Raw genomic sequence first — 12,507 nt, 5'->3', positions numbered from 1 at the left:
TACAACCCCCCCCCCCCCCCCCAATTCTCCTGTCATTTGGTTCGACCTGGTTTATGTCGTCCCCAGTCCCCACCCAAGCATCCCATGGAGCCACTAAATCTGGGGAGGAACAGAGTCCTCCGTGGCCAACCTTGGCCTAGCCTCAGACGTGACATGGAGGATGATAGACCTGACAGTGAAGATGGTAGATCGAACTGCGACGAGGTCTTTCTCCAACCACCCACTATGGCTCTGGCTGAGGATCCATGGAAGGTCCCATGAGTAGACTCTCCCCCGGGGATCAGACTCATCTCTGGAACCACGATCATCCATGAAATACATTGCAGATTGTCTACTTTTCCTGCAGATCAGTTGGCCAAAAAAAGGACGACACATACAATGGGCGCGTGTGGAAAAATATATTATTATAACAAACTATTTTGGTTGATGGATCTTCCAAATGAGAACCCAAGAGAAGACCAACGAGATTGAGGTCATCATAGGATGCAGAATGAACTCTGGACATCGACATCTCTGAACCCCATCAAACTCCGCTATGACCTCCTCCATCTACTACTCAGGTCGTCTTCCGGAAAGGGTCCTTGTCTCGTACCACGATAGGAAGCCTGAGATGAGGGCGGCCCGAGATGAGGGCGGCCTCTCTTACTGCACCAGTCCAAGCACCCCTGGGTGGTGGGACAGAGAGTGCAGGATGAAGGAGTGCCATGAGTGCTCGTGGATGGAGATGCCATTGGAACTTGCGAGCTCTGGTTTCGCATGGCTGGAGATGAGGGCAGCCTGAGATGAGGGCGGCCCGAGATGAGGGCGGCCCGAGATGAGGGCGGCCCGAGATGAGGGCGGCCTCTCTTACTGCACCAGTCCAAGCACCCCTGGGTGGTGGGACAGAGAGTGCAGGATGAAGGAGTGCCATGAGTGCTCGTGGATGGAGATGCCATTGGAACTTGCGAGCTCTGGTTTCGCATGGCTGGAGATGACAGGGGATGGGAGGTCACTAACAAGAACTGGAAAGAAAACTTTATTTCTCTGAAAAAACGGTCAACTCGCTTGAAGATGCGCTTCAAGTATTTATTGATCGAGAACATCAGCTACAGCCAACACATTTCAGAAGATGCCTGGTGGAAGAATCAAGGCAGAGCTTGAGGCGAAAGGAATCTTCAAGCGAGTTGACTGTTCTAACAACAAATCCAGGATTTTATCTTCAGCTTCCTCTATCGTGGTCACAGAGTCCGCAGCCTAGGATTGCCACCAGGTCCACAGGCGCCACACCAGGATAACATCAAGATTTTGTAAAGGAAGCTAGCATCTTCGGCATCAGTGGGCATGTGTTTCCTGATATCTGATTAGATGCATTTTCTGGCTGAAGGACCTCCCACACTCATGAACACGAAAATTGCTGGCCCGAGTGAGTTATCTGGTGGATGACAAGGTATTGTTGCTTTATGAAACCTTTCCCGCACTCTTCACAAGAAAACGGCTTCTCGCCAGTGTGGAGTTTCATGTGGTTATCGAGTCTTTGCTGAATGGAGAAATATTTGCCACATTCAGAACAGGGATAAGGCTTCTCGCCGGTGTGAACTCTCCGGTGGACAACAAGGTCCACTTTCCGCATGAAGGATTTCCCACATTCAGAGCACGGGAAGGGCTTCTTACTGGCGTGGACTCTCTGGTGGACAACAAGGTCCACTTTCCGCATGAAGGATTTTCCGCATTCGGAGCACGGGAAGGGCTTCTCGCCGGTGTGAACTCTCTGGTGGATAACAAGGTCTGCATTCCGCACGAAGCCTTTCCCACACTCAGAGCACGGGAAGGGCTTCTCACTGGCGTGGACTCTCAGGTGGATAACAAGGTCGGCTTCCCGCATGAAGGAATTCCCACATTCAAAGCATGGGAAGGGCTTCTCGCCGGTGTGAACTCTCTGGTGGACAATAAGGTCCACTTTACGCACAAAGGACTTCCCACACTCAGAGCACGGGAACGGCTTCTCACTGGCGTGGACTCTCTGGTGGACAACAAGGTCCACTTTCCGCACAAAGGATTTCCCACACTCAGAGCACGGGAAGGGCTTCTCACTGGCATGGACTTGCTGATGGACAACAAGGTCCGCTTTCCGTATGAAGGACTTCCCGCACTCAGAGCACGGGAAGGACTTCTCACTAGCGTGGATTCTCTGGTGGATAACAAGGTTTGCTTTCCGTGTGAAGCTTTTCCCACACTCAGAGCACGGGAAGGGCTTCTCGCCGTTGTGAACTCTCTGGTGGACAACCAGGTCCCCTTTCCGTACAAAGGATTTCTCACATTCCGAGCATGAAAACCTTTCCGCCCTGGAGTGACCTTTCTGCTGTGCTGATTTGGACTTCCTGAGCTCTCTTGTGTGACTTCTCTGGTGGACAACAAGGTATCGCTGCTTTACAAAACCTTTCCCGCACTCCGCGCAGGAAAACGGCTTCTCCCCGGTGTGGTGTTTCTTGTGCTCGTCAAGGCTTCCTTTATAGGAGAAACATTTGCTGCATTCAGAGCACCAGAAGGGTTTCACGCCGCTGTGAACTCTCTGGTGCGCAACAAGGTCCGCTTTCCATATGAAGGACTTCCCGCACTCCGAGCACGGAAAGACCTTCTTTCCGCTGTGATGCCTCATATGTACTCGGAGTTCATATTTACTGGTGAAGCTCTTCCCGCACTCCGAGCACAGCGATGAACTGTTCCGGCAATTGAGTTTCTGATGTCGAACGAGGGCGGCCTTCTGTTTAAACTGTCTGTCACATTCGGAACAGGGAAAGGGATACCCCGTCACGTGCAATTGCTTGTGCATGATGAGGAGACGTCTGGTTCTTACTTTCTTGCCACATTCGGAACACGCAAAAGGGTTTTCACCGGTGTGGAGGCGCTCATGCTCGACGAGTTGCTTTCTCTCTCTAAAACCTTTCCCGCACGCTGTACACAAGAAAGGTCTTTCATCTGTGTGAACTCTCACGTGCCTGAGAAGGTCCGATTTGGATGCAGAGGTCTTCCCGCACTCTGAGCAAGAATAGGGCCGCACGCCGGTGTGCACCATGAAATGCCTCACAAGTCTGTCCTTGTATTTAAAAACTTTATCGCATTCGGAACACTGGAATCGCTTATCACTTGTACATCTCACAGCGAGTGATTTTCCAGAAGATTGTTCTTTGCTATTAGAGGGATCCATGGAACTGATCTCATTGGAAGGTCTATGTAGATTTTCAGTAACAGGATTTGCTCCTGGAGGACATTGTGCAATGCCATTCTCTTCTGGAGGTAAAGGAAGGTCACCCTCCGAGTCATTCAAGACATTGCGTCCCTCTGCAGGAAGAAAACATTTTATGAATATTCAGACCATGTTCATTTCTCAGGTAGAGCTTTGGATGTTGGTCTAGATGGAGGTGGACCTTCATATGGTGTACAGTATCTCCTCCTCATTTGTTGGTCACATGACGTTATATTGGGGAACAGAGATGGACCTTCATATGGTGTACAGTATCTCCTCCTCATTTGTTGGTCACATGACGTTATATTGGGGAATGGAGATGGACCTTCATATGGTGTACAGTATCTCCTCCTTTGTTGGTCACATGACGTTATATTGGGGAATGGAGATGGACCTTCATATGGTGTCCAGTATCTCCTCCTCTCATTTGTTGGTCACATGACGATATATTGAGGAATGGAGATGGACCTTCATATGGTGTCCAGTATCTCCTCCTCATTTGTTGGTCACATGACGTTATATTGGGGAATGGAGATGGACCTTCATATGGTGTACAGTATCTCCTCCTCATTTGTAGGTCACATGACGTTATATTGAGGAATGGAGATGGACCTTCATATGGTGTACAGTATCTCCTCCTCATTTGTTGGTCACATTACGTTATATTGAGGAATGGAGATGGACCTTCATATGGTGTACAGTATCTCCTCCTCATTTGTAGGTCACATGACGTTATATTGAGGAATGGAGATGGACCTTCATATGGTGGCCTACAGGTCTACCATTTCTAGTCCAGTTTCCTCTCTTACCAAACACCGAGACGGTCTCCTGCTTCTCCGTCACATTATTCTGGACATCTTTATCTACAATATGACCCTTTTCTGCACTCAATGTTGATTACGTACCCATGCGAATATGTAGAGAAGATTTCTCCTTTTCTGCCCTCACTTCTTCCTCCTCCGCGGACTTACGATGATCCCTCACATACTTCTCTTCTTCCTGTTTAATCTCAACTTTTACATCAAGCAGTTTTTCGCCCTAAAAGTAAAAGATGACAACATATAAAATAATGAAGTAGAAAGAACATAGTAGAGTCCTAGATGACGAACATCTACCTGGTCACGTTGCGCATAGTTGTGATCTTCCAGTGTGGAATCCCGGGAACACAGAGGACCTCCCTCCTCCATAGACTGCTGATCTCCATGCACAGTTGTCTTCTCTTCTTCTTCTTTAACCTCAACTTGTAGGGTGAAGACCTGAAAGATGATAGAACACAGAAAGAGATTTCATGGAAAAGGGTCATCTTATGATTTAGAATACATTTGAGGGGTTTATGTTCAGCTCCACCTACCTGATCAATGCGAGGCATAGGGGGATCTTCCTGCGTGGGGTCCCGGGAATACAGGGGGCGGGGACATCTCTCATGGTGGGGGAGGGTGAGATCTTCCTGGGTGGGATCCCGGGAATACAGGGGGCGGGGACATCTCTCATGGTGGGGGAGGGTGAGATCTTCCTGGGTGGGATCCCGGGAATACAGGGGGCGGGGACATCTCTCATGGTGGGGGAGGGTGAGATCTTCCTGGGTGGGATCCCGGGAATACAGGGGGCGGGGACATCTCTCATGGTGGGGGAGGGTGAGATCTTCCTGGGTGGGATCCCGGGAATACAGGGGGCGGGGACATCTCTCATGGTGGGGGAGGGTGAGATCTTCCTGGGTGGGATCCCGGGAATACAGGGGGCGGGGACATCTCTCATGGTGGGGGAGGGTGAGATCTTCCTGGGTGGGATCCCGGGAATACAGGGGGCGGGGACATCTCTCATGGTGGGGGAGGGTGAGATCTTCCTGGGTGGGATCCCGGGAATACAGGGGGCGGGGACATCTCTCTGGTGGGTTCCTCTTACTGGATCCATCTGTAGGAAACACACACACTGACTGAATACATTGTTTCTATGTGTGTATCAGCTGATGGGGGATGTAGGTGGAGCCTCCGTACTGCTCTCTCCTCTTACCCGGTGATGTGAGGGGCGGGGCATTCTCCATCACCACGTCCTTGTAGAGATCCCGGTGTCCTTCTAGATACTCCCACTCCTCCATGGAGAGATAGACAGAGACATCCTGACACCTTATAGGAACCTGACACACACAATGATACCGTCACCACCCAGACACGCCCCTTGTCTGTTCCTGGATCATGTCCCAGAATCCCCGGCACCGCTCACCTCTCCCGTCAGCAGCTCCATCATCTTCTTGATGACTTCTAGAACCTTCTTGTCATTTATCTCAGGTGTCACGGAGTGAGGTGGAGGCTCTGTGATGGGGGTGGTCTCATGGGGATGGATGTCGGATGTCAGTCGCTCCCCAGAGGTCTTCTTTACCACTTCACAATCCTGTGTAAGAAAAATCATTGCGACACGTGTTCTGGAACTTCTCCACCCCTCCGGTCAGATCAGAGTGATGTCATGTGACCTCCCAGAATCCTCCTCACCTCTCCGGTCAGGTCTGTGTGTTATGAATAGAGATCAGAGTGATGTCATGTGACCTCCCAGAATCCTCCTCACCCCTCCGGTCAGGTCACGTGACCTCCCAGAATCCTCCTCACCTCTCCGGTCAGCAGGTAGATGATCTCCAGGGTGAGGGTTAACACCTTTTCCGTCATGTCCCTCCGCTCTCTGTCCATCATTCCGTTGGGTCATGTGATCTGTAGATGGATGACACAGTGAGAATGATCTCCGCCGCGGGGTTCCGGAGATATAGGACATGGTGGGCAGCACGTTATATATTATGGGATAGAAATGGTTACCAGGAGATGAAGTCCATTTTATGTTCTCAGAGACTGATGTGACTGTGGGGGAGGGGACATTAGAGTGTAAGCTCCTCTGTACAGAGACTGATGTAACTGTGGGGGGAGGGGGGGGACATTAGAGTGTAAGCTCCTCTGTACAGAGACTGATGTAACTGTGGGGGGAGGGGGGGGACATTAGAGTGTAAGCTCCTCTGTACAGAGACTGATGTAACTGTGGGGGGAGGGGGGGGACATTAGAGTGTAAGCTCCTCTGTACAGAGACTGATGTAACTGTGGGGGGAGGGGGGGGACATTAGAGTGTAAGCTCCTCTGTACAGAGACTGATGTAACTGTGGGGGGAGGGGGGGGACATTAGAGTGTAAGCTCCTCTGTACAGAGACTGATGTAACTGTGGGGGGAGGGGGGGGACATTAGAGTGTAAGCTCCTCTGTACAGAGACTGATGTAACTGTGGGGGGAGGGGGGGGACATTAGAGTGTAAGCTCCTCTGTACAGAGACTGATGTAACTGTGGGGGGAGGGGGGGGACATTAGAGTGTAAGCTCCTCTGTACAGAGACTGATGTAACTGTGGGGGGAGGGGGGGGACATTAGAGTGTAAGCTCCTCTGTACAGAGACTGATGTAACTGTGGGGGGAGGGGGGGGACATTAGAGTGTAAGCTCCTCTGTACAGAGACTGATGTAACTGTGGGGGGAGGGGGGGGACATTAGAGTGTAAGCTCCTCTGTACAGAGACTGATGTAACTGTGGGGGGAGGGGGGGGACATTAGAGTGTAAGCTCCTCTGTACAGAGACTGATGTAACTGTGGGGGGAGGGGGGGGACATTAGAGTGTAAGCTCCTCTGTACAGAGACTGATGTAACTGTGGGGGGAGGGGGGGGACATTAGAGTGTAAGCTCCTCTGTACAGAGACTGATGTAACTGTGGGGGGAGGGGGGGGACATTAGAGTGTAAGCTCCTCTGTACAGAGACTGATGTAACTGTGGGGGGAGGGGGGGGACATTAGAGTGTAAGCTCCTCTGTACAGAGACTGATGTAACTGTGGGGGGAGGGGGGGGACATTAGAGTGTAAGCTCCTCTGTACAGAGACTGATGTAACTGTGGGGGGAGGGGGGGGACATTAGAGTGTAAGCTCCTCTGTACAGAGACTGATGTAACTGTGGGGGGAGGGGGGGGACATTAGAGTGTAAGCTCCTCTGTACAGAGACTGATGTAACTGTGGGGGGAGGGGGGGGACATTAGAGTGTAAGCTCCTCTGTACAGAGACTGATGTAACTGTGGGGGGAGGGGGGGGACATTAGAGTGTAAGCTCCTCTGTACAGAGACTGATGTAACTGTGGGGGGAGGGGGGGGACATTAGAGTGTAAGCTCCTCTGTACAGAGACTGATGTAACTGTGGGGGGAGGGGGGGGACATTAGAGTGTAAGCTCCTCTGTACAGAGACTGATGTAACTGTGGGGGGAGGGGGGGGACATTAGAGTGTAAGCTCCTCTGTACAGAGACTGATGTAACTGTGGGGGGAGGGGGGGGACATTAGAGTGTAAGCTCCTCTGTACAGAGACTGATGTAACTGTGGGGGGAGGGGGGGGACATTAGAGTGTAAGCTCCTCTGTACAGAGACTGATGTAACTGTGGGGGGAGGGGGGGGACATTAGAGTGTAAGCTCCTCTGTACAGAGACTGATGTAACTGTGGGGGGAGGGGGGGGACATTAGAGTGTAAGCTCCTCTGTACAGAGACTGATGTAACTGTGGGGGGAGGGGGGGGACATTAGAGTGTAAGCTCCTCTGTACAGAGACTGATGTAACTGTGGGGGGAGGGGGGGGACATTAGAGTGTAAGCTCCTCTGTACAGAGACTGATGTAACTGTGGGGGGAGGGGGGGGACATTAGAGTGTAAGCTCCTCTGTACAGAGACTGATGTAACTGTGGGGGGAGGGGGGGGACATTAGAGTGTAAGCTCCTCTGTACAGAGACTGATGTAACTGTGGGGGGAGGGGGGGGACATTAGAGTGTAAGCTCCTCTGTACAGAGACTGATGTAACTGTGGGGGGAGGGGGGGGACATTAGAGTGTAAGCTCCTCTGTACAGAGACTGATGTAACTGTGGGGGGAGGGGGGGGACATTAGAGTGTAAGCTCCTCTGTACAGAGACTGATGTAACTGTGGGGGGAGGGGGGGGACATTAGAGTGTAAGCTCCTCTGTACAGAGACTGATGTAACTGTGGGGGGAGGGGGGGGACATTAGAGTGTAAGCTCCTCTGTACAGAGACTGATGTAACTGTGGGGGGAGGGGGGGGACATTAGAGTGTAAGCTCCTCTGTACAGAGACTGATGTAACTGTGGGGGGAGGGGGGGGACATTAGAGTGTAAGCTCCTCTGTACAGAGACTGATGTAACTGTGGGGGGAGGGGGGGGACATTAGAGTGTAAGCTCCTCTGTACAGAGACTGATGTAACTGTGGGGGGAGGGGGGGGACATTAGAGTGTAAGCTCCTCTGTACAGAGACTGATGTAACTGTGGGGGGAGGGGGGGGACATTAGAGTGTAAGCTCCTCTGTACAGAGACTGATGTAACTGTGGGGGGAGGGGGGGGACATTAGAGTGTAAGCTCCTCTGTACAGAGACTGATGTAACTGTGGGGGGAGGGGGGGGACATTAGAGTGTAAGCTCCTCTGTACAGAGACTGATGTAACTGTGGGGGGAGGGGGGGGACATTAGAGTGTAAGCTCCTCTGTACAGAGACTGATGTAACTGTGGGGGGAGGGGGGGGACATTAGAGTGTAAGCTCCTCTGTACAGAGACTGATGTAACTGTGGGGGGAGGGGGGGGACATTAGAGTGTAAGCTCCTCTGTACAGAGACTGATGTAACTGTGGGGGGAGGGGGGGGACATTAGAGTGTAAGCTCCTCTGTACAGAGACTGATGTAACTGTGGGGGGAGGGGGGGGACATTAGAGTGTAAGCTCCTCTGTACAGAGACTGATGTAACTGTGGGGGGAGGGGGGGGACATTAGAGTGTAAGCTCCTCTGTACAGAGACTGATGTAACTGTGGGGGGAGGGGGGGGACATTAGAGTGTAAGCTCCTCTGTACAGAGACTGATGTAACTGTGGGGGGAGGGGGGGGACATTAGAGTGTAAGCTCCTCTGTACAGAGACTGATGTAACTGTGGGGGGAGGGGGGGGACATTAGAGTGTAAGCTCCTCTGTACAGAGACTGATGTAACTGTGGGGGGAGGGGGGGGACATTAGAGTGTAAGCTCCTCTGTACAGAGACTGATGTAACTGTGGGGGGAGGGGGGGGACATTAGAGTGTAAGCTCCTCTGTACAGAGACTGATGTAACTGTGGGGGGAGGGGGGGGACATTAGAGTGTAAGCTCCTCTGTACAGAGACTGATGTAACTGTGGGGGGAGGGGGGGGACATTAGAGTGTAAGCTCCTCTGTACAGAGACTGATGTAACTGTGGGGGGAGGGGGGGGACATTAGAGTGTAAGCTCCTCTGTACAGAGACTGATGTAACTGTGGGGGGAGGGGGGGGACATTAGAGTGTAAGCTCCTCTGTACAGAGACTGATGTAACTGTGGGGGGAGGGGGGGGACATTAGAGTGTAAGCTCCTCTGTACAGAGACTGATGTGACTGGCTCGGTGTTCTCTGTACAGCGCTGTGGTATATGTCAGCGATATAATTCTATATTGGTGATTCATCTGCTGGAGCTAAAACACGTGACAGGAAATATAAAATAATAACTTATTACCTCCTCTGCTGACAGTTCCAGCAGTGTGTGCTTTCTGTTTCCTCACATGAAACTTCCTGGATATTACATCACTTCCTCCCAACACCTCACTTCCTGTCAGTTACCTCACTTCCTGTCATCATGTTCTGCTCACGACATTTGACATTTCCACCCAGTGGTGAATGTAGGGACTGCCGGGCTGTAATCTGATATCCGGCTCTCTGATGGACGAATCACATTCCGTATATTTAGTATCCTCGTCACTAAACTATAATGAAAATAAAATTATGACAACGGAAGCTCGGTCACCTTGAAGCGTCAGCCATCATTTACTCTGTAGACGAGTGTGATGACCCCCGGCGCGGTGTCCGGATATTTACTGATGTCTGACATTATGAAGGTGCCACTGAGGACAGACGTCGTCCTGATCACCAATAATGTCTATATCACCATTCTCAAGTAGGGTTCAGCGGACCCCATAGGGTGCAGAGGTCAGGAGTATGTAGCGTGCATAGGTCAGGAGTATGTAGCGTGCATAGGTCAGGAGTATGTAGTGTGCAGAGGTCAGGAGTATGTAGCGTGCATAGGTCAGGAGTATGTAGTGTGCTGAGGTCAGGGGTATGTAGTGTGCAGAGGTCAGGAGTATGTAGCGTGCATAGGTCAGGAGTATGTAGAGGTCAGGAGTATGTAGCGTGCATAGGTCAGGAGTATGTAGCGTGCATAGGTCAGGAGTATGTAGGGTGTAGAGGTCAGGAGTATGTAGTGTGTAGAGGTCAGGACTATGTAGTGTGCTGAGGTCAGGAGTATGTAGTGTGCAGAGGTCAGGAGTATGTAGGGTGCAGAGGTCAGGAGTATGTAGGGTGCAGAGGTCAGGAGTATGTAGTGTGCAAAGGTCAGGAGTATGTAGTGTGCAGGTCAGGAGTATGTAGGGTGCAGAGGTCAGGAGTATGTAGGGTGCAGAGGTCAGGAGTATGTAGGGTGCAGAGGTCAGGAGTATGTAGGGTGCAGAGGTCAGGAGTATGTAGGGTGCAGAGGTCAGGAGTATGTAGGGTGCAGAGGTCAGGAGTATGTAGGGTGCAGAGGTCAGGAGTATGTAGGGTGCAGAGGTCAGGAGTATGTAGGGTGCAGAGGTCAGGAGTATGTAGGGTGCAGAGGTCAGGAGTATGTAGGGTGCAGAGGTCAGGAGTATGTAGGGTGCAGAGGTCAGGAGTATGTAGGGTGCAGAGGTCAGGAGTATGTAGGGTGCAGAGGTCAGGAGTATGTAGGGTGCAGAGGTCAGGAGTATGTAGGGTGCAGAGGTCAGGAGTATGTAGGGTGCAGAGGTCAGGAGTATGTAGGGTGCAGAGGTCAGGAGTATGTAGGGTGCAGAGGTCAGGAGTATGTAGGGTGCAGAGGTCAGGAGTATGTAGGGTGCAGAGGTCAGGAGTATGTAGGGTGCAGAGGTCAGGAGTATGTAGGGTGCAGAGGTCAGGAGTATGTAGGGTGCAGAGGTCAGGAGTATGTAGGGTGCAGAGGTCAGGAGTATGTAGGGTGCAGAGGTCAGGAGTATGTAGGGTGCAGAGGTCAGGAGTATGTAGGGTGCAGAGGTCAGGAGTATGTAGGGTGCAGAGGTCAGGAGTATGTAGGGTGCAGAGGTCAGGAGTATGTAGGGTGCAGAGGTCAGGAGTATGTAGGGTGCAGAGGTCAGGAGTATGTAGGGTGCAGAGGTCAGGAGTATGTAGGGTGCAGAGGTCAGGAGTATGTAGGGTGCAGAGGTCAGGAGTATGTAGGGTGCAGAGGTCAGGAGTATGTAGGGTGCAGAGGTCAGGAGTATGTAGGGTGCAGAGGTCAGGAGTATGTAGGGTGCAGAGGTCAGGAGTATGTAGGGTGCAGAGGTCAGGAGTATGTAGGGTGCAGAGGTCAGGAGTATGTAGGGTGCAGAGGTCAGGAGTATGTAGGGTGCAGAGGTCAGGAGTATGTAGGGTGCAGAGGTCAGGAGTATGTAGGGTGCAGAGGTCAGGAGTATGTAGGGTGCAGAGGTCAGGAGTATGTAGGGTGCAGAGGTCAGGAGTATGTAGGGTGCAGAGGTCAGGAGTATGTAGGGTGCAGAGGTCAGGAGTATGTAGGGTGCAGAGGTCAGGAGTATGTAGGGTGCAGAGGTCAGGAGTATGTAGGGTGCAGAGGTCAGGAGTATGTAGGGTGCAGAGGTCAGGAGTATGTAGGGTGCAGAGGTCAGGAGTATGTAGGGTGCAGAGGTCAGGAGTATGTAGGGTGCAGAGGTCAGGAGTATGTAGGGTGCAGAGGTCAGGAGTATGTAGGGTGCAGAGGTCAGGAGTATGTAGGGTGCAGAGGTCAGGAGTATGTAGTGTGCAGAGGTCAGGAGTATGTAGCGGGAAGAGGACAGGAGTATGTAGCGTGCAGAGAACAGGAGTATGTAGTGTGCAGAGGTCAGGACTCTGTAGTGTGCTGAGGTCAGGAGTATGTAGTGTGCAGAGGTCAGGAGTAAGTAGTGTGCAGAGGTCCGGAGTAAGTAGTGTGCAGAGGTCAGGAGTATGTAGTGTGCAGAGGTCAGGAGTAGGTAGTGTGCAGAGGTCAGGAGTAAGTAGCGTGCAGATGTCCGGAGTAAGTAGTGTGCAGAGGTCAGGAGTATGTAGTGTGCAGAGGTCAGGAGTAGGTAGTGTGCAGAGGTCAGGAGTATGTAGTGTGCAGAGGTCAGGAGTATGTAGTGTGCCGCGGTCAGGAGTATGTAGCGTGCAGAGGTAAGGAGAATG

General features: G+C 51.8%; 1 protein-coding gene across 1 annotated transcript; it reads right to left on the bottom strand.

The window, feature by feature from the left end:
* Nucleotides 1-1,375: 1,375 nt before the first annotated feature.
* Nucleotides 1,376-5,629, bottom strand: LOC108800048 (zinc finger protein 260-like). Its single transcript, XM_018571991.1, has 5 exons — nt 5,489-5,629; nt 4,339-4,479; nt 4,129-4,261; nt 2,534-3,318; nt 1,376-2,380 (listed from the first exon to the last, which is right to left on the bottom strand). Exons 1-5 carry the CDS (start codon nt 5,627-5,629, stop codon nt 1,376-1,378), a joined length of 2,205 nt encoding a protein of 734 aa, XP_018427493.1.
* Nucleotides 5,630-12,507: the final 6,878 nt, after the last annotated feature.

Source organism: Nanorana parkeri, unplaced genomic scaffold, assembly GCF_000935625.1.
Source record: "Nanorana parkeri isolate BGI_ZX_2015 unplaced genomic scaffold, ASM93562v1 scaffold1894, whole genome shotgun sequence".
NCBI classification, from domain to species: Eukaryota; Metazoa; Chordata; class Amphibia; order Anura; family Dicroglossidae; genus Nanorana; species Nanorana parkeri.
Note: the sequence above shows the minus strand (reverse complement) of the source record. Positions and strands in the feature narration are given on the sequence as shown.

What these genes read in the sequence shown, in the direction of transcription:
- LOC108800048 (XM_018571991.1), bottom strand. Translation starts at nt 5,629, where the DNA reads ATGATTTTTCTTACACAGGATTGTGAAGTGGTAAAGAAGACCTCTGGG. An exon ending in CTGAGATAAATGACAAGAAG is followed by an intron (nt 4,480 to 5,488) that starts GTTCTAGAAGTC and finishes ATCATCTTTCAG; the next exon opens with GTCTTCACCCTACAAGTTGA. An exon ending in ACCAGAGAGTTCACAGCGGC is followed by an intron (nt 2,381 to 2,533) that starts GTGAAACCCTTC and finishes GTTGTCCACCAG; the next exon opens with AGAAGTCACACAAGAGAGCT.